General features: G+C 42.4%; 1 protein-coding gene across 3 annotated transcripts; it reads left to right on the plus strand.

Moving 5' to 3' along the window:
* Positions 1-3,434: 3,434 nt before the first annotated feature.
* Positions 3,435-20,948, plus strand: dcun1d4 (DCN1, defective in cullin neddylation 1, domain containing 4). Of its 3 annotated transcripts, none has more exons than XM_080734477.1 (11): positions 3,435-3,503; positions 5,454-5,524; positions 6,083-6,122; positions 7,157-7,241; positions 8,532-8,620; positions 9,518-9,588; positions 11,052-11,143; positions 11,964-12,072; positions 15,805-15,909; positions 16,583-16,685; positions 17,205-20,948. In XM_080734477.1, the coding sequence occupies exons 1-11, from the start codon at positions 3,485-3,487 to the stop codon at positions 17,258-17,260; spliced, it is 840 nt and encodes a 279-aa protein (XP_080590603.1). In that variant the 5' UTR covers positions 3,435-3,484; the 3' UTR covers positions 17,261-20,948. The 3 variants fall into 3 exon arrangements, with proteins under 3 accessions (XP_080590603.1, XP_080590605.1, XP_080590604.1); XM_080734478.1 differs by having other exon boundaries at positions 3,493-3,503; positions 7,167-7,241; XM_080734479.1 differs by lacking the exon at positions 6,083-6,122 and having other exon boundaries at positions 3,445-3,503.
* The last annotated feature ends 1,906 nt before the right edge of the window (positions 20,949-22,854 follow it).

The following is a 22,854-nucleotide window of genomic DNA, read 5'->3' on the forward strand; positions in this document are numbered from 1 at the left end:
GGGACAAATTACAGGTTGAAAAGGCCCTTAGCTCTGAACTCGGTAAGATCTGCACCTGGCTCACTGACAACAAACTATTTGGGTCCAACTTTCACCTTAGCAAGGTCAAAAACTTCACAATCAAAATGGGTGACAGCGTTATCACCCGAAAAGACTAAATTACTTTATTGGGTTGCATCCTATATCGAGGCAAATCTTTCGATTGACATAATGACTAAGGTTATCAAAAAATCAACCAAAGAACTAGTTTTTTTGCACAGGATCGCCCTGCTGGTCAGTAAGAACACTCTGAAGACTCAAGCAAGAGCACTCATTCAACCCTTCTTTGACTATGGAGTCCACGTATTGTATGGGAAGCGCTCACTATCCCGACTATCCGCTGTTCCGACATGGTCGGCAGGTTAGTTACTTAGCGTCGGCAGGTTAGTTACTTAGCGTAAGGCAGGTTAGTTACTTAGCGTAAGGCAGGTTAGTTACTTAGCGTCGGCAGGTTAGTTACTGAGGTAAGGTTTACTGAGGTTAGGTTTAGGGTTGGGGGTAGAGTTAGGGTTATAGTTTTAGTGTCGGAATACCGGACCGTCGGAACTCTGATGCGGACCCGTATTGTATCACAGCGCCTCAAAGGCCTTAAAGACAAGACCCAAAACAAACTGGTTGGGCTACTGCTTAACCTTCCATCTCGGGGGCACCCAGTGTTGCAGTGCTGATTTCAGCACCTACTATACAGGTCTATTGATATGCATACAGGCTTGTTTCTTTGTTAAAACACTATATTGTGAGTGACACTAACTCACAACACAACTTCCGAACGGCCGGTCCATTCCCGGCCGGTCCAGGCTGGCCATAAAAAAAAATGGCCGGCCCTCAAAGTATGGCCAATCTTTGAGTAGCAGCAGCCCACAGAGCCATCACATTGGCCCCACTGGCTTGTCTATCATCTGAATACCGGGCCACTACTCCCTAGCTTCTTTGACTACTCCCAGATGGTCTACATACAACATCATTAGACTCTCTTTATACCAGAAAAACGATGAGACCTAAAAGTAACTGCTCATTGGTTAGTATTTGTGGCCTCGCAGCTCGTCCGGAAGGCGGAAAGGGCAGCCGCCAGCCGCACTTAATGAGGGCCTCTCCAACTCCTTTTCCCGGGCCTAATCAGGGAACCAGCACGTCCCTGTCAGAAAAGATATGGGGGCACCATACACCTGAACATTTTGAAAGTGTGAGATGGCTCAGGGTAGGTGACAGAGTACAGCATCTTGCATAGATACGGTACACCACTAAGATACCTATGTAACCCCCCCCCCCCCCCCACACACACACACACACACACACACACCCCGCCTGAACTGCTTGATATTTCTTTCGTTCTCTACTCATTTATATGACGTTTATATGTTTTTGCATAGTATTGTATATTTGTCTGTCAAATCTTTATATGAATTGAGTGCACAGCACCTTGTAGTGTAGTGTACACATCCCTGTCTGTACCTGTCTCTGCAAACTGTTAAATAAAGTATTCAATCAATCAATCAATCAATCAATCAATCAATCAATCAAATTAGTAGACCTTGTATCTGAATTGTACTGTCATGTCTTTTCCTAAAATCTAAACATCATCATCTATTCTGTAGTAGACTATCTGATGGCCTCACCTCTGGGTCACAATGCAATGCATGCACATGTACACGCACACACGCACACGCACATAGCCTTAGATTAAGACTAACACATACACAATGTGTCAATGTAGTATCAAAATCAGTTTGGGCTAACCACTTTATCCCTAAAAGTTGGTCCCTTTCCGGACGCGACCCCCAAAATAATCGTATTTTAACACCCTAGCTGACGAGCAATGCCTCGCGTTGCAGATCGGCTATTTTCACAAAATCTGCCTCTAATATTTGACCATTTGGTCAATGTTTATTTTGCCAATAGAGATATTAAAAAGTCCATAAATTGTCACTTTAGTATGGTGCAGATGCCCTCTATACACTTAAACTTTATGTTGGTTTGTTTACTGTTGAACAATGTTGCACATTAAAGGAGTAGTTCACCCCCAAAATGACTTTTTTTCTATTGATTAGTCATGCCATGGAGAGTAGAGTTCAATAATATTTTTGGGTTTTTATCGCATTCCTAAGACAAAAATGTGATAACAATAAATATACCCCCATTCATTCCGGATGGTGACCCGTTTCGAAACGGGTCACCATCCGGAATCAATGGGGGTAAATTTACCCGAATCAAATTTTTGTCTTAGGAATGTGACAAAAACCAAAAAATATTATTGAACTCTACTCTCCATGGCATGACTAATCAATAGAAAAAAAGTCATTTTGGGGGTGAACTACTCCTTTAAAGGGATATTTCACTTTGAAAAAAACTTTTGGTAATTTGATCATCTAATCAGGCTTTTATGAACACCCTGAACAGTTTTTAATTAGCTTGATTGAATATTTAGATATTTGATGTAAATGTTACCAGGCCCTCCGGGCCCAGGGCCTCTCCCCACACACACCCATTGTAACTTCAAACTTCATTTTAACCATGATAGATTCGTTAAAAACCCCCATTATTTTTTCTGGTGACTCATACTACCCTCCTAATATGTGAGCATGCCGTGTTTTTTCGATAAGTGTTTTCGTTTATTTTTAATAATTATTTTTTTGTATTTAATTTTTTCCATTTTCCCTATTAAAAATAAATGAAAAAAGTTATCGAAAAAACACGGCCTGCTCACGTATTAGGAGGGTATTATGAGTCGCCAGAAAAAATAATGGGTGTTTTTAATTAATCTATCATGGTTAAAATGGAGTTTGAAGTTACAATGGGTGTGTATGTGGAGAGAGGCCCTACCACTGCTCCCTGTTGAAAGTGGAATATCCCTTTAAGTTAATCGTCTGGGGACCCCCCCAAAATAATTTGGAGACCACCCATCTGAAAAAAGTCAGAAGTGTGTGCGTGTGTGTGTGTGTGTGTGTGTGTGTGTGTGTGTGCGCGTGCGTGCGTGCATACGTGTGTGTGTGCGTGTGTGTGTGTGTGTGTGTGTGTGTGTGCGTGTGTGCGTGTGTGTGTGTGTGTGTGTGTGACAGATGATTTTTGCTGTGTGGCTGATTTTTTTACCAACAAACCCATGGACCTGGCCAATCAGATCCCGTCGTGGGCCGGTCTTCGCTCTAGCACGAGGAAATTCCGATGACTGACGCGTGCGGGTCAGCTCGCCAGCCAATGAGGCGCCGAGACGGGACGGCCTGTTTTGGAATTCTGCCCTATCTCGCCGGCGCATGGGAGGGCTCTATTTCTTTGTCTACCACCCGGTTACATGACACCCGAGTCGGCCAATGCGCAGCGAGCAAGGGCGTGGCCACGAGGGCCGATCTAGCGCCTAAGCCACTAATAGGGCGTGGTTTATGCTGACATGTCCCGCCCACTGGCCGGGTCTGCGGCTGGTTTCCCACAGACAGTTGTGTGTTTCATAAAAATGCACTCTGATGCGGCAAGTAAGTATCCTTTTTAACGTGGCTTTTTTAAACAATCGTTTTGAATATGCAAATCATTCAGCAAGAGTGGGTGGTTTTTTAATCGATTCGTCGGAGACAAAGCCTGTGCAGACAAGTCAGATGCATTCATTGCATCTCTGGATCTACTTGCAGAAGATCATGCATGGATTGTGTGTGCTGTTGTATTTTCCCAGTTGTCTCGGGGCGACAACAAAGGGAGAATAGTTGCAATAATAATTTCATCTCGTGTGAAGCTGGGGATGCTTTTGACTCTGCAGTTTTTCCTGCTGGGGGCTGGTGGTGATGTTTATTCAGCGTTACGTTGTTGGTGTGCAGTTGTGTTCCAAATCTACATGGTTTTTGGTTAAAAAAAATGATCCGTTGTGATTTGTGTCCGTTAGTTAGATCACTGTTGAGGTTGGCCCACGAATGTCAACTTCAACTTGGTGACAGGGCATTGCTTGTTGTTAAATCGGTCAAATATTTGCAGTCAAGCTGCGGAAAAATACAGAGAATGAAAAATTGTGACGCAGTTTCTGTAAAACATCTTTCATTGCGCGCGGCAGCAGCAGTGCAGTCCGTCTGCGTGCCATTTACATATTGTAATGCAACACATCTACGCAGTAGATGTGTTATAACCGCGATACAATGTTGCTCTTTTTTGTAACAATGTGAAATGCATTCATCAGTTGAGGTAAATGTTGGGGGAGAGAGAGAGGGGTGAAATAATTATTTTTCTAAAGCCTGGGAATTGTAGTTTGATTTAGCGACCTCCCGTATCTGGTTCCTATGGCGTTCATTAAGGAAATGGACTACAACGCCCATGTAGCCAACTCTCCAGATACTTTGTAAACTCTGTGTGCAAGTTGTGCGTGTGTGCGCTGCTATTTTAGGTATGCAGCTTGTGCTATCTGGTCGCACGTCCGTTGATTTCTCTGTTTTTTCGGCCTTTTCGAAACGAATTAAACGCGACTGTGTCGGACGACATCCTCTGAACGCAAATGGCTAGATGACATTTGGCCAAAAGGTAGTGTGCATGTAATCCAAGTCATTTGGACTTTGCAAGCATTATGTGTGTGGAGCAAGATCTAGTCTGTCACGCATGTGATCACTATTTTGTCTTTTTTTAAACGGCCCTAAATCACAGACACAGAGACCATAATATGATATGGGGGAACTGGTCATATAATTATTCTGGTAAAAGCTGTTGGGGAATCTAATTATAGAAACGCATAAGACTTACTGCTATAATGATGTCACCCGACCAGTCACCACAACTGCATTGATACAGTTGGGGGAAAAAATGAATGGCTCTGTCAATAACATACACAGGAGATTGTCAGCTGTGGTGGTCTGTCTCTGGGTTGATTTGGATTCATGTGGTTTCCAAACAGGGGCGTCACATGGGTGGGGGGGAGTGGGACAGACTTACCAGGGCCCAAGGTGGAGGGTCCTGGAATTATTTTATAGGCCTACTTTAGCTATTGAAAAATAGCTGTGAGCTTGTAGATCTGCTATTTATAAGTCGTGAAAATGTGTGCGAATCTTTGAATATATGATTTTTTTAAGCGAACATTTGTATTAAACTCAAACTTTGCTTCTGGGGGGGTCACCTGGAAATAAATATTTTGAGATGGGCGTCTGTGGCCAAATACATATAATTTTGTAGGTCCTTCACATGAAAAAGTTTGAGCACCACTGACATAGAAACATAGGTTATTTTTTTTTTCTTCAAAAATAGCAGATCTACAAGCTCGCAGCGCGGCACTCAGTCAGTGCTATGCTGTGAGCTTGTATATCTGCTACTTTTCAATAGTTAAAGTACCCTGCAGTGCCCAGAATTTGGTGCGACAACCCCTGTTTTCCAAGGAACATTTGAAGGTTATTCATGCATGTCACTCACTTGTAGACCTGATAAAAGTTTGTTTTTCACTTGTGGGGAAACTCTAGACATTCAGCTGAACTCCCATTTGTCTACACTGGCCAGCATTCACAAGATCTACCACACCCTGCACAGGCTGGTAAATATGGTTCATGTCAATGCATTTGGATGCATTTTATATTTACTGTGTTTGTGTGTGTCTGTCTCTCTCTCTCTCTCTCTCTCTCTCTCTCTCTCTCTCTCTCTCTCTCTCTCTCTCTCTCCACTAGCACAGTGGTTCTCAACCTTTTCAGGCTGTGACCCCCAACATAATCATATTTTAATTGGGGACCCCCCACCCTGACGAGCACTTGGAGTTGTATGACTCGAGGCATTACATTTTGTTTAACACGGTTCTATTGTGAAAATAGCAGATCTACATGCTCACGTGAGCATGTAGATCTGCTATTTTCACAAAGTCTGCCTCTAATATTTGACAATTTGGCCAATGTTTAATTTGTCATTTTAGAGGTATTTTAGAGGTATTGTCACATTGTCACTTTAGGAATGTGCATACATTAAACTTTATGTTGGTTTGTAGAGTGAGGAAACAGTGTTGCACATTAAGTTAATCATCTGGGGACCCCCCTGGGGACCCACAGGTTGAGAACCAGTGCACTAGCATGTAGCTAACCTTTCTGTGCATACCTCATGACAGAACCTGACGGAGGACTCGGGACAGGATAGTCACCCCTCAGGTAACAAGCCATCCAGTTACCCATATATGGAGACCCCTGGTACCCATATATGGAGATCCATGTAATGTATATGGAGATATGCTGTGAGACCCCAAACATGCTTACTCAGTTATTCGTTATGTGAAAGTCCTATGACGTCTATGACATCTGACATCATACATACAATCCCTTTTAATGCCCATACATGGAGATCCCAGTCTATAGAACCAGCCACACAGATATGGGCTGTCTTGGCCATCTGTCTTGGCCATATGTGGATTTTGTTAGTGTGGTATGTGGCATCCATTTATGGGCATTCCCATATGAAATCCTGTTAATGGGCTCAATATCAGGGATCTCCATATATGGGCATAAAAGTGATTATGTTATTGTCGTTCCCCTGACATCACAGTGATGTCAGAGCAGCAAACCCTTAGACCGTAAAGAAAAGCGAAGACACGATGTGCCGTTACTCATACTAAACTGCGACCTTCGGTCGCAATAAGGCCCCATAACTACTGTCTCGATTACGATTATGTTTTATCGCCACCAATGTACAACAGAGTATACTACAGGGTTCAGTGGTGAATCAGACTAATGATTATAAAAAATAGATTAGACTTTTTTTGTGTTGATTTATTGATATATAAAGAATATATATATCATCTTCTAGATTGATCGATTAGCCTACTTGAGAAAAAATAATTTGGTTATTGGTTCGAAATATCGCTTTCGCTTTTCGCCATGCGAAAAGTGAGCTTTTTTGAGCTTTGTAGATTGTCTATTTTTTGGCAAAGAGATTTGGTAGAGAGTGAAATAAAGACTGTATCAGGTGCGTATATTATAAGGACGTTTTACCAATAGAGGGTTTAAGTGGTACCGGATATGCAGCTCGGCAAACAAATGGTGAATTGATCCCATTGCATGACGGAGAGGACGATTTCCCGATAAATTAAAACTCCACCATACAATTATCGTGAGTGTTTTTTTTTTTTATCACGATAAACAATAACATCGCTTATCGTACCATCCCTACTGTCTTCCCCTTGGTCTAGCTTGTTCCAGAGCCATGCCTCCAAGGAAAAAGAGGAGACCGTCCGCAGGAGACGACATGTCAGCCAAGAAAAGCCGCCAAGAGAGGTATGATAGCATTATGGCTCAGGGGTAAAATGCCACCAGTCTTACTGTACCTACAGTACTGGCGTAGTGATGAATTCTGCTTCTCCGGGGACACTGCAGAGCGGAGCTTTTCTCGTTGCTGTCGTATCACTGCATATCGTCGTTGTCGGGTGGAAACCTTGTATGTCCAAAACCGTTCGTTTTGTATTTATCATTTTAAAAATGAACCTAACTAGTGAAAACAGCCGATCTACAAGCACACAACGCCTCGCACCGTTGTGTGCTTGTAGATCTGCTGTTTTCACTACTTTTGTGCGACGGCCTTGTATGATGAAGCAGGGCTTTACTTTACGAAAAAACATACAAATTTGAAACTTGGAGATACAAGGTTTCTGCCCGACAGTGACGATATAGAATGCTCACCATGTATAGAGAATATTTCGGTGGCCCCCGTTTTATATGTCGATATTGTGACATAACATTAGTTCGATGTTCCATTTGTTTGACGCGGGTGAATGTTAACCTGCTGAAATGCTAACCTGCCGACGCTGGTGAATGCTAACCTGGTGAATGTTAACCTATTCCTAAACCTAACCCTTGGTCAAAATAATGAAACTTAGAAATATCGAGATTTCCTCTTTCAATTCATGTGTCGTTTTTCACTTTCACTTAAAGGAGTAGTTCACCACTTTTCAACCTGTCTTCATATAATAGGTCCTCACTAATGTTCATGATAAAATATCACAATTTTTTTCTACTCAGTCCAAGTCTCCTAGGAGAGCTGTGGGAAGTTCAGAATCCATCGTCTTGTGACATCATCATTTTCCAAAAAAATATAATTAATAAATATTTTTGAAAATAATATTTAGATTTTTATTATCGCGAGAACAACGGCTTCCACTTTAAAATTGCCACTTTTCAGGAATAGAAAGCCTGCAGTTTCTATAAGCTGGATTGGCAATCGATGATGTCACAAGACGATGGGTTTCTGACCTGCCCACAGCCCTCCTCTGAGAAAAAAAAAAAGCTATTTTTGAGTGAGGACCAATTATATGAACATAGGTTGAAAAGTGGTGGAGTTCCCCATTAATAATAATCTACAAGCTACACGACATGACTCTGTAAGTTTGAGTTCTATTCGATATATAGAAACATTTTGATCATTTTGGCAACAATCTTTCAACATGCCCAATACGGGGCTGAAAGTGGTTGAAGTGGGAATCTGAAGGGTGAGAATTTGAAAAAGTCACGGGAAAGATTGCCATCGGCGCGATGTTGTGTTGACTATTTTTTTTAATTTTTTATCTGCAGCGTTTTCAGAAAACACGACACGTTGCAAATCTGCGAAGAGGAGACGTTCTCCAGTAAGAGATGCATAGAGTGGTTCTACGAGTATGCAGGTGAGGTCGCCAGTGCCCGGGCGGATGTCACGACACACTCAATCAGCTTCCATGCTGAATGACTGTGACCTATAAAGCCAGCGCTTTGCTCCGTGGGGTGGGTGTCGCGCCTCGGCTGTTACACATGGATGCAGGGGCCTCACAAGGGGGGGCAGATATACAAGCTTGGTGCCGCGCGGCGAGCTTGTAGATCTGCTATTTTTGAAAGGTCGTGAAAATGTGTGCCAATCTTTTAATATATGTAAATGGTAAATGGTGCATTTATATAGCGCTTTTATCCAAGGTGCTTTACATAGATTGTGCATTACATTCACCCATTCACACACACATTCATACACCGGTGGCAGAGGAAACCAACCTGCTCACCGGGAGCAATTAGGGGTTCAGAGTCTTGCTCAAGGACCCTTCGACATTAACTCAGGGGGAGCCCGGATTCGAACTGGGAACCCTTCGGGAACCCTTTGTGCTCTAATAACGGTTTCTCTACCCCTGAGCTATGCCGCCCCTGTATTTTTTAAGCGAACATTTGTAACTCAAATTTTGCTTCTGGGGGGGTCCCTGGAACTAAACATTTTGAGATGGGGATCCGTGGCCAAATACATATCATTTTGGGGGTCCTTCACATGAAAAGGTTTGAGCACCACTGACGTAGAAACATAGTTTAAAAAATAAAAAAAAACCTTTGGAGGATTTGAAATATTCAAAGACTTGCACAAACTTTCACGATTTTTCAAAAAATAGTAGATATACAAGCTCGCGCTGTGAGCTTGTATATCTGCTATTTTCCCCCCTATGAAGAACATTAGGGGCCCACAGTGAATCCTTGTACCCAGGGCCCAGAATTTGGTGCGACACCCCTGCATGGATGATGATGTCACATTGATCTGTCTAAAACAGGCTGTGACGATGTCGTGGGGCCAGAGGGCATGGAGAAGTTTTGCGAGGACATAGGCGTGGAACCAGAGAACGTAAGGAGTGTGTTCAATGCCTCTCTTTAGTCTGCCTTTGTGCCTTTTTGTTTATTTGCACATTTTGAAAAAAACAACACATTTGAAACAAATTATATTGTCTTGGGTTGTGCAGGTGAGATGTAATAACCCAGTTGGGTTTATAAAGTAATCTCACCTCATTTAACAGCATAGTACAAAATAATCATAGAAATAAAATAAAATAAAAATAACAGATAACATATCGACATAAAATAATTCAATAAATGAATATACAGTATGAAAAGTAAATTAAATTAATACAATAAAGAAAATGGTGTGGGTGTGGGTGCAAGTGTATGTAGGCCTTGCATCCTCAGGCCTGTCACAGTTATTACATAATCGTCTAAACGCAATTATTTGACATGAACAAATCATTTGACATAATCGCAATTATTTTGTCAGAATCGTTTCCATGTTGAGAAACGTTTTAAAAATAGTCGAAATGGCAGATCTACAATCTCACAATGCGTCGCGATGCGACGTGTTGTGAGCTTGTAGATCGGCTACTATCAATGTTCTTTTTTAAGTATAATGTCAAATATGTCAGTAATTTCTTTGTATATTTAGGTTATGTGTCATATCTGCCACGTGCAACTTCAAAGCCAAAAAGCCAAACAGAAATGTAATTGTCAACAACAAAAACAGAATTAAATTGTTAATCGCAAGTATTTGAGAGACAATTAATCGTCATGTAAAATGTCATAATCGTGGCAGCCCTATGCATCCTTATTATTTCAATTGCCTTGCATCCTTATCATTTCAATTTCTTAATGTTTTCTTCTTTATACATTTTTTGTTGAGGACAGTGGACAGCTGTGTTCTCAGTTGGATGTTTTAGGAGGCTTTGCCAATTCACTTCACTGGATGAATTCATGTCACGGCCAAGCCGAAGGGAGGGAGACGTGTGTGTGTTTGTAAGGGATGCTTTTTGTGTCCTAGGGCATTCACGAATAGTGATTTTTAGTATTTGAATTATTCTACCTCAAAGTATTCGAATAGTCTAATATATTCAACAGGACTGGCCAAACTGTCAAATATTAAGTAAGCAAGAGGCAAACATTGTGAAAATAGCCGATCTACATACTCACAACACCTCGCAACACAAGGCGTTGTGAGCATGTAGATCTGCTATTTTCACAATATTTATCTGCGGAACCGAGTCACATTAAATGTAATACCTACAATTCCAAGTGCTTGTCAGGGTGATGGTCCCCAGTTCAAATATGTTTATTTTGGGGGTCACAGCCTAAAAAAGTTTGAGAGGGGCATTGACAACTCATTCTTATGACTTCCTATCTAGCTATAAACTATATATTTTTTAAAGAGAAAACAATAAAAAAATAAAAAAGCGAAGATTTGACTTCGGTGAACAGCGTCGAATAGTGACTTTGATATTCGGAATATTCCAATATTTGGTGAATGCCCTATTGTATCCTGTGCAGGTGGTGATGCTGGTGCTTGCCTGGAAGCTGGATGCACAGAGTATGGGATATTTCACTCTCCAGGAGTGGCTGCGAGGCATGGGCTCGTTACAGTAAGTCCTGCCATCAAGCCCTGTTGTTTTAGGGGGCAGACCTCCATTCAGAAACACCCCCACTTAGAAACATCCCCATTCAGAAATACCCCCACTGAGGTTAGGGTTTAGGTTAGGTTTAGGTGGCACCTCCATTTAGAATAATGGAAGTCACAATGGAAGTCAATCTTCTGAATGACAATGTTTCTGAATGGATGTGTGTAACCGTTGTTTTAGACCTGAGCGCAAATCTGCGTCTCTTTAGATTTCAACCACTTTAACCTTTATTTTTCCTGCTTTAACTATTACAAAATAGCAGATATACAAGCTCACAGCGCGCGCTGCAAGCTTGTAGAGCCGCTATTTTTGAAAAATCTTGAACATTTGTGCAGGTCTTTGAATATCTTTGACCCGATTCTATAAATGTCTTCAGTGGTTCTCAAACTTTTTCATGTCAGGTGACCCCCAAAATGACATGTATTTGGCCGTGGACCCCCATCTCAAAATGTGTCGTTCCAGGGACCACCCAGAAGCAAATATTGGAGTTACAAATGTTCGCTTTTAAAAAGATACATTCAAAGAAAAGAAATCACGATTTTTAAAAAATAGCAGATCTACAAGCTCGCAGCGCGCTGTGAGCTTGTATAACTGCTATTTTTCAATAGTTAGAGCGTTAAATAATTCTAGGCCTAAATGGGTTAATCACTCTGGATGAGACGGGGGCTCTTGTCATAGCCGTGCTCTCCGGTGTTCAGCTGTGCATGAGTGTAGAGTGTGTGTGCGCGTGCGCGCGCGCGTGCGTGTGTGTGTGTGTCTAAAGTGGCTTTGTTTCCGTTGTCAGGTGTGACTCCACGGAGAGACTGCGCAACTCCCTCGACTACCTGAGATCTGTCCTCAACGACTCCACCAGCTTTAAGCTCATCTACAGATACGCCTTTGATTTCGCCCGCGTAAGTCAAACTAAGCATCTGACGGATTACGAGTGACACCCATTCCTTTGCCTAAGACGACGACGGGTGACCACGTCTCAGAAAGGAGTGGTCCACGTCATTATTGTTTTTGTAAAAAGTGTAGCTTTTCTGACCAGCTTTTGGAAGCGCTCCAGTTGCTGCAATAAAAATCAGCTCAGTGCTCTTTAGAAGGTGGATGCTGTGCCACCGCTACCATGACGCGCATGACGCACTGTGTGTCGGGCATCACGCTGGCGAAGGGCACCAAAAAATTTAAAGAATAAAAATAAAAACATGATCATATGAACTAATAGTATTTGCTCCGCCTAAATAATCCTGGCATCATCGGCATGCGAGTGTGCGTGATGCCTGTCGTAGCTGATCATCCCTTATGCCATTGTTTCTCAAATGGGGATACGTGTACCCCTAGGGGTATGCGGGGGTACTGCAGGGGGTACAGGAGAAAATGGGAATGTGTATTTCTATTTTACTGTTATGGGTAATGACAAAACATTCACAGTCTTTGTGTGAACCTGCTCATGTGTGAATTGTCTGAATGACTAGTACAACTATTATTGAATAGAAAGCAATGATTATTTGTGCCATTATGCTGTCTTATTTTGAACATACTGGCATTGGAACTGGACGTTTGATGTCAATTTTATAAGCAAAATGCTGTACTCGGGTGAAGGGGGTACTTGGCTTCAGAAATCAGTAACCGAAAAAGTTTGAGAACCATTGACTTATGCGGTGTGGGCCCGGGGTAGGGTTGCCAACTCCCAGAGTTTCCAATACGGGACACCTCCCTATACCTCTGACACCACCTGCGGCGCCATAGGCGCCGCCGAAAAATCGGGTATTTTCGGTTATAAAGTTGGCTAAAACGGGTATTTTCCTATATTAAATCATATTTTTCCTTTCACAATATTAATTCGGGTGTCTTTGGGCCACGTCCTATTACCTTAAAATCATGTAGTGTAGGCCTATATTTTATTTCTCTCAATTTTCCAAAACATATAGGTCTACCTGGTTCTCATGTGCCCACTCTCTGGTTACCCAACACTAGTTTAATCATATTGGCATACAGTAATAACCATAGGTTTTAAAAACAAAATCAACGCATGCCTATGTTATTTCACATACCAGCCTGCAGTCTGAGGTCGCTTTAGTTGGCAGACAAAACTACTGTAGTGTTCCCAGGAATACCATCCCATGGCTTATTTTCTGCTTGCTTGCTTGCCTGCTTTTTCACCTTGTAATGTTGTTTAGGCTATCACGAATTCATGTCTAATCTGTTTGTACACAATCTTCTGTCACACGTTTTTTTTAAGGCATTAAACAATGTTCTGAGCCGAGTACTGTCGTATGCTCGCTCGCACGCACTCACGCAGCCTCGCAGGCAACTTGTGGACTGAACCTACAGCCCATGGGATGGATTGGTGTAGGGGGCGGAGACTGTGTCTTAGCAACACTGTTAATGAGCCAATTAGCTGCCTCCAAACAGCGCAGCGCCTCACTCAGCAATGGGATGCAGCACTTGTCTCAGAGCAGAGTGGAAGCTCACTGACAGGCAGAATCGCTGTCATTTCTCAATTAAATCATCCCGTCATTCATATTTATCCCCCGACCTTAAAATACGGGACACGTCTTTTAGTTTACAAAAACGGGACGATCCCGTATTTTACGGGACGGTTGGTAACCCTAGGCCGGGGTGCCCTACATGCTGCATGCAAGTGGGCCCCCTCCCCTCTCCCCCGCGAGTGCTGTGCTGTTATATGCTGTTGTTACATAGGCCTATGTTATGGCTCGTGGTTGCTGTTACTGTTACAGTGTGCAAAACCCTGAAAAATGTCACCCCGCGGGGGAGCGCTGCACCTGGAGGCCAGTTGTGCGTTGGGCACCAAAAATGGGTTGCAGCGGCCCAAATAGGGCTGTCACGATTATGACATTTTACATGACGATTAAATGTCACTCAAATAATTGCGATTAACAATTTAATTGTGTTGTTGTCGTTGACAATTACATTCCTGCGATGCGACGCGTTGTGAGCTTGTAGATCTGCTATTTCCACTATTTTTGAAAATGTTTGAAAATTATGAAAAATGTTCACCATGTAAACGATTATGACGATTATGACTAAATGATTGCGATTATGTCAGATAATTGCGATTATGTCAAATAATTGCGATTAGACGATTATGTAATAATTGTGACAGCCCTAGCCAGTTGTGCGTCGGGCACCAAAATGGGTTGCAGCGGGCCAAACCCCATTACCATAGGGTTTGAATGTAACAAAAGGCAGTAGCATTTGGGGGACAAAACACTGTGTAAGAACATACCCATACAATATGTAGAGTTTTTCTAAGTATGTCATTATCTGGTTTGACTTAACTTGCAGTGAGAGAGCTCTTATCAAGCGTTCAACCTCCTGTATTTACACAGCCTTCCTTTAGCTGATGTAAGCATACTTTCAGGAGAGTAACACACTGACTCCAGATTTATACTGCTAGAACTTTTGTGTTGCACATCGAAAATAAGCTTTCTACAAGCATCGCAGTGCGCTGCGTCACAAGCTGGTATATCTGCAATTTTTTTTGATGAGCAACATAAGCGTGCAACACCAACTGTGACCGCACTTAGGGATGGGATGATAAGCGATATTATCGTTTATCGTGATAAAAAAACACTATAATCGTATCGTGGAGATTTAATTTACCCTTTTATTTGCCGAGCTGCATATCCGGTGCCATTTAAACCCTCTATAATTGGTAAAACGTACTTATAATTGCGACCGTCAGGGAGCAGTTTACTATGAAAACCTCCACCGGCCGTCCGTCGGTCGGTCGGTCACACGTCACACGTCACACCTTTGCCCTGCTCATATCTCCGCATCAGTATATAGGGTTTGTTTGTTTATTGTATGACATCACGCCACATCATCAGCTGTGGACTCTGTGATGTCATCGTATCTCCATGGCATATATGGCCATCTCCGTATATGGAGATATAAGTCGTCCATGCCCAAGTATGGGCTGGTGAGGTCAGACTTTGTGTGATGCGTAGGTTATCTCCATATATGGAGATTCAACATTCCAGGCAATGCTCTCTTCCCTGGTGAGAATTGCCCCTCTATATAGGGCTTGTTTGTGTATTGTATGACATCACGCCACATCATCAGCTGTGGACTCTGTGATGTCATCGTATCTCCATATATGGCCATCTCCGTATATGGAGATATAAGTCGTCCATGCCCAAGTATGGGCTGGTGAGGTCAGACTTTGTGTGATGCGTAGGTTATCTCCATATATGGAGATTCAACATTCCAGGTGTAACTATGGCTGCCCGTATGACGTGAGAGGTGGAGGTTGTGATATTTGTGGAGATAAGCGACCAACGGTCGCTTATCTCCCGATTAGGGAGTCTTACTGGTATACATACTTGATACAGTCTTTTTTTCACTCTCTACCTAAATCTCTTTGCAAAAAATAGCCGATCTACAGGCTCTTGTAGATCTACTATTTTTGGGCAAATGTTCCGCCCCAGGATAATGGATTAATAATTGTGATATGACATTTTCATATTTAATGATCATAATGGGTCCGATGGGTTCATGTGTTGCATTATGGGCAGGCGTTGTGTTGCAGAGAATGAGCTTACTGTGCGTGATCTCTGTTGGATGGATGTCTTCACACTGACCTCATGAACCCCTCTGGTTGTTTTGGACTCGGACAGGAAAAGGACCAGCGGAGCTTGGACTTGAACACAGCCAAGTGCATGCTGGGACTTCTCCTGGGAAAGACCTGGCCTCTCTTTCCCGTATTTAACCAGTTTCTAGAGGTAAGGAAGGAGGGTCCTGAACGCCATCCAAATCGGAGCATATCGCCAGGGACGTGCTGGGCCCCTGATTCAGCCCGGGAAAAAGAGTTTTAGAGGCCCTCATTGCGCGCTATAGAGAGAGATCTCTCTCTATAGCGCTGCTGCTACTCAAACATTTGCCATTTCAGATCATGACAAGTGACAAGCCAGTGGGCCAATTACATGAGTTATATTTCGTCGTTGTCGGGTGGAAACCTTGTATGTCCAAAACCATTTTAAAAATGATTTAAACTAGTGAAAACAGCCGATCTACAAGCACACAGGTGCGAGGCGTTGTGTGCTTGTAGATCTGCTGTTCTCACTACTTTTGTGCGACGGCCTTGTATGATGAAACGGGGCTTTGCTTTGCGAAAAAAAATTACAAATTTGAAACTTGGAGATACGAGGTTTCTGCCCGACAGTGACGATTTACTTTGTTGGCCGCCCAGCCCCCAGAATGGAACGAAGGCCGACATTTTATTTATTCATTTATTTTCCTAATGGCCGGCCTGGACCGGCCGGGAATGAACCGGCCGTTCGGGAGTTGTCCCGCTTTTCCCAATGGCCAGCACGTCCCTGCATATCGCGCAGCTGTGTTTAGTCATTTGATTGTCTGCCATTGCATAAACCAAAGCCTCTCTTGCTTTTCCTCCAGCAATCCAAGTATAAAGTCATCAACAAAGACCAGTGGTGTAATGTTTTAGAGTTCAGTAGGACAATCAGCCTGGACCTCAGTAACTATGACGAAGATGGTGCCTGTGAGTAATTACGAAGATCCACCATAAACCAGCATACACATAGGCCTGTCACAGTTATTACATAATCGTCTAATGGGGACCCAAATAAGGCCCTGGATGGGGACCCAAATGCATTTGTGTGAGAATCAATGGGGGTAAATGTACTTAACCCTTGACCCTAAATATTCCCCCATTGATTCTGACCCAAATGCATTTGGGTCCCCATCCAGGGCCTTATTTGGGTCCCTATCCAGAATCAATGGGGGTCAATTTACTATAACCTTTTTTTTTATTATTATTATTTTTTTTGTCTTAGGAATGCGACAAATACAAAAGAAAATATTATTAAACTCAAGTCTCTGTGGTGTGACTAATCAATAGAAAAAAAGTCATTTTGGGGGTGAACTACTCCATTTGGTTCCATTTATACACTTTTATGTTAAATTGACTCAAGATTTTGCACTACACTCAAATAGATTATTTTTGCATCATTTACATCCATCTCTCTCTTCTTTCTTTTTCTTTTTCCTTTTTTTCCAGGGCCAGTCTTGTTGGACGAATTTGTAGAATGGTACAAGGAGAGAGAGATGTCATAGCCAGAGATCAAAAAACGGCCAACATGAAGACTTTGGAAAAAAAAAAAAAATACTGAGAACTGAGAGAGAATAACGACCATGGCGACAGCTACAAGAATCGACAACTTATAAGTAAACAGTACACTGAGAAATGGGTGGGGGAAAGTTTTATGTCGGCAATGGCATCCGGTGTTTTCCTGTTGGGGGTTGGGGGTGTCAAAGGGTAGAGGGTTATATTCCAGCCTGGCTGCATGCTGTCCAGAGAGAGAGAGCGATCAGGTCCTGGACTGTGACTGTGGACCTTATATTCCCTTCCAATGTTCCATAGTTTTATCAGCTTGCGGCAAAAGCCCCGCCCCGGTGGCATTCCCTCTCCCCTCACTGTGATGTGTCATATCGCTGTCTGTGTCGGGAGAACATGGCGGCACGGCGACATGCTGCGTGCAAGGGAACGCCACTCCTCAGCCCTTTGCCTCCAGCACAGAGAAAAACCAACAGATGTGACCCTTTTTGAGCAAGTCTTAAACCACACGAACGCCACGGACCGTGGGGGTGGACATTCGGCGGAAGTAGTCGAGGCTCGTTCCTACTCCAGAGATTTTTTTTTTTTTTAGTTTTCTAAAATCTCAATTCACCCTCACCCTAGTATGACCTTAGAACAGGGGTCTTCAACAGGGGGTCCGGGACCCCTAGGGGGTCCTCAGAGTTACTACAGGGGGTCCTCCAAATCTTTGTGTACTAGAAACCTTTTTTCTCCTTTTTTATATTAACCACTTGAACCCTATTGTCCATATTCTGAGAACTTTAGCCAAAAAAAGAAGATCCACAACGCCTCAGGCTGCGAGGCGTTGTGAGCTTGTAGATCGGCTATTTTCGGCAAAGTGGTTTGGTGTAGAGAGGAAAAAGGGCAGACTAAGTACAGAGTGAAAGGTCAAGTTTATTAAGTATTGACGGTTCAAGTGGTTAAATATCTGAAAACACAAATTGACATGAATCCAAAATACGCTGATGATTGTGCTGTCAAACGATGAAACTATATGGAATCTATGAACAGGTTATAGGGGTCCCTGCTTCATTACTCTTGCTCGACTAAGGGATCCTTGGCCTGAAAACGTTGAAGACCCCTGCTTTAGAAAACTACACCGCGGTGAAGGTGAACTGCTCTTCACCTTCTCTGGAGTACGAATGAGCCTTCGATGTACACGCTCGCAACACGCGATGCGTTGAGAGCTCGTAGATCGGCTATTTTTGCCGAAGATATTGGGCCATATTTTCGTCCACGCTAAACCCTAAACCCCTAAACTACTTTGCTTTTTTTTTTTTTTTACTATTTTGAAAAACATTTTAAAATATTTCAAATGTCCGATCTACATCGACACGTTGTGAGCAGGTAGATCAGCTATTTGCACTATTTAAAAATGTTTCTCAAAATAGTAAAAAAAAAAAAGGGGGTTTAGGGGTTAGATTGGCAAAAATAGGGCCCATTAAGTATAAAGGCCTGGGGGACTCCCATCGAGTATATAGGGTGTAAGTGATTAAGTGACATTGGACATTTTTACACCCGGTGCATCGGACTTGAACTCATGCTTGATAGGAATTCTTAAAAAGAAAAAAAAAGCACACACTGTGTCAAATGGCTGTGTTTTCTATTGATTGGTGCCAGGGATATTCTTTTCTTAAGGTGACCCCGTCACCATGTAGCTCCAGATTGTGTCCCAGTTTGCGAACCCCCCCCCCCCCCCCCCCCCCCCCATCAGCGTCGCTGCTTAATAACTAGGGATGGGACGATAGGAAAATGTCATATAATGTCATATTATTGTGACGAAAGAAATCGTGATTTACGATATTATCGCGATAGTCAAAATCCATTATCCTGGGCCGGAACGTTTGCCAAAAAAATTGCAGATTTACAAAAGCCTGTAGATCGGCTATTTTTTGGCAAAGACATTTGATAGAGTGAAAAAAAAGATTGTATTAACTCTTTGAGTGCCACCTTTTCACCACTAGAGGGCGCCCAATGGCCAGAGAATGCTACATAAACAAGTGCTGGTATATGCACAAGCCCTGCAGCCATGACTTGCCTGAACACTTTACTTTGTGCATGTACAGGAAGAGGATGAAGTTAGCTTGAAGTTAGCTATTGGCTACCAAGCATTTTAGAAGCCCTATTTTCGGCAATTTAGCCACGATTAAACCTTGCACACCTCATGCATGGGAAAAAAACAGAGAAGAATGAGCTCTAAAAAATCCAATGCAATCCTGGATTGCATTGGAGTGGATTTGTGCAGTTTGTTCACAGCTTTCAAACAAAAAAATCCGATTGGAAATCCGTTCAGGCATTCTTGAGATAATAGCCATTATGTTTTACATGTTATGTAAACAAACATGGCTGCCCTGTATGTTAGATGGGGTTGTATGGGGTGGAACATGCAAAATCGCGATTGAAATCATGTTCACTAGATTTGATGGGGTCCAAAAAATTTAAAAAAAAAAAAATCTTTTCAAATTTTTTTTTTTTTTTTTAATATCCCGAACTAGTTTGGGATAGGCACTCTGGGATGCGATAATATATCCCGAACTAATTCGGGATAGGCACTCAATGAGTTAAGTACGTATATTTTAAGTACCTTTTACCAATTATAGAGGGTTTAAGTGCTACCGGATATGCAGCTCGGCAAATAAAAGATGAATTGATCCCAGTGCATGACGGAGGACGATATCATGATAAATCTCCACGATACGATTATCGTGAGTGTTTTTATCACAATAAACGATAATATCGCTTATCGTCCCCTCCCTAGTAATAACTAACTGTTCTTACAACACAGCCGTCGGTCATAAGCATTTTGACCAGCATATCGCCATTGTTGGCCAGAAACCTTGTCTGTCCAAAACAGCTACTTTTCAGGAATCTTTGCATCCAATGTTATTTATTATTATAAATAGTATTTTAAATGACAACTACAGTAGTTATTATTTAGCCACAAGCTCATTGTTTCAGTATTGTATAAAATATTGACAGACTTAACAACTTTAACCCATTTAGACTTGTTATGGGTTGTTATACCTTTCAAGCCGTTATTTTTAGTTGTTGCTATATATATGGCAACTTTATTATTTTGAATGAATATATGAAGTTTTTTCCGAAAACCTGGGTCAGGATTTAGAAGTCGTTCTCTGGTCTAAACCAGTGGTTCTCAACCTGTGGGTGGGGGTCCCCAAATTATTTGTGGGGGTCCCCAGATGATTAACTTAAAGTGCAACATTGTTTTATGCACATTTCTAAAGTGACAATTTAAGGACGTTTTAATACCTCTAAATTTATAAATTTAACATTAGCCAAATTGTCAAATATTAGAGGCAGAAATTGTGAATATAGCCGATCTACATGCTCACAACGCCTCGTGAGCATGTAGATCTCCTATATTCACAATAGAACCGTGGTATACAAAATGTAATGCCTCAACTCTTACTGCTCGTAGGGTGGGGGGTCCCCTGTTAAAATATGATTATTTTGGGGGTCACGGCCTGAAAAGGTTGAGAACCACTGGTCTAAACGGTAAACCTGGCGTCCCTCTTTTGTGCATGTCCTTGTAGGCGAGAATTTCCAAAGAAGTTCAGAAATGGGAGATTTCTGAAATCTTAAAACGTCGCGTTGTGATCTTGTAGGATGTAGGTCTGCTATATTTGCTACTTTTACAGTCTACAGTACAAATATGGAGATACAAGGTTTCTGTCCGACAGCGATAATGTGTTGGTCCTGTGGCCAGTTTATATCGTCGCTGTGGGGAAGAAACCTTGTATCTCCACGTTTCAGATTTGTACGTTTTTTCGTAAACTAAGGCCCTATTTCATCATACAAAAATGGGGAATTGAAGGAGCCCGCTGCGGTCCAAATCATTAAGCAAAGAGCCGTCGGCGACGGGGTCCCACCTCTTTCACTGAACGATTTGGTTCCCATGGCGACGCGTCTATGGAGCAGACGTTTTAGGCGCAACCTTCTGGCGTAGTACAGGCAGCTGCTACGGCGGCAGGTTGATCTATCGAGCGCTAATCATTTCCGGTTGCCGTTGTCATCTGCCGTCGCGTTGCTTAAATTCGCTAGTGTCACACAAAGGTAGTGGAAATAGCAGATCTACAAGCACACAATGCCTCGCATCGAGGCGGTGTGTGCTTGTAGATCGGCTATTTTCACTAATTTAAATCTTTTTTTTAAATAATAACCCAAAAAAAGGAAGGTTTTGGACATACAAGGTTTCCACCCGACAACGACGATATACTGTATGTAGGATGTGTTGGTGAGAATATACTTGTGCCTCAACTCGTGGAAGTCACTTTGTGTGTCTCATTCACATGCATATAATATATGCATACATACACGCGCACACACAGACAGGCAGACACACAATACTGTAGTGGTCAGGGATTATTCAGGATGAATTCAGACAGGGCAGGTGTTTTGAGTCGAAATAGAGCCAGCTGGTGTCAATTTTGTCTTGATAATGTGGCATCCATTGTGTCTTCCTTATAGTTCACTGTTCGTTTCAGGTCTTGGTAGTAGCATCTTTCCCCCAGCACTGACAGTGTTAGTAGATCGATGGGGGGAAGACAAGGTGACCCTCTCTCAGGCGGGACAACGTTTTTTTTTTTTTAGGCTTATCTAGGCCTAGCTTAGCTAGGTAGCTTTGGTGAATGCGTTACTTTAGGATCTTCCCCTAGGGTCTAATCAAAAACCATGGACATTGACAGTTTGGAACTGTGTAATGACGCTATGCTGTTCTTTCTCGCCTAGTATAATGTTCTTGTAACAAAATGTATAAAACTTTTTGTCACTGGCTGTGATGTGATGCTGAAATCATCCGAAGACTTAATATTTGCATGCATGCTCCATCTGAGCTTTTCTGTGAATGGATGATTTAATGTTTCATTTTCCCCCCCTCTTCTTTTTTTATGTAAAGTTCCCTCGTTTGTTGTACAGGAATTTTTGTGCAAGTATCTTTCTTTTGTGCTTCATTTGATATTTTGGCGATCGTGATACCTTCTGAGAATCATGATAGCGTCTTATTCAGACCTGGAACACACCTGTAACCTCACCGTGGAAGAGGAGTTCCCTCCTGCATTTAACCCCTACCAAACGTTCTTTCACACACTGTTCATAGGAAGGTGCCTCTTGGCGCACAGGGGCTAACTCAAAGGACATCTCCGCCCTAAATCACTTCTAGGCTAATTTTCCTATTTCTATTGATCCAAAACGACTGTTCATGTAAGCAATTTACCCCGAGTGAGAGGACATTATGCTCTCATAATGTCCGCAGTGAGGGTGTTATCGGACGAGGCGCAGCCGAGTCCGATAACACCCTCACTCAGGACATTATGAGAGCATAATGTCCGACCCCGAGTGGTAAATAGCTTTTCTACCACTTTTTCCCGTATACATGAAAGAAAACACATAGTTGTAACTTGCAAGGATCTTAAGTTACAATCATTATTGCCTATAAAACTTCCGCGAGACAGCAGATAGTTCCACAAACAACATCTTCTACTCACCAACAGATGGCGCCAACTCCATACTAATCCATGCGTCTAGCTTACAGCTAAGCTAACGTCAGTTAGAA

Source organism: Nannobrachium achirus (genome assembly GCF_963921795.1).
Source record: "Nannobrachium achirus genome assembly, chromosome: 1".
Classification (NCBI taxonomy): Eukaryota; Metazoa; Chordata; class Actinopteri; order Myctophiformes; family Myctophidae; genus Nannobrachium; species Nannobrachium achirus.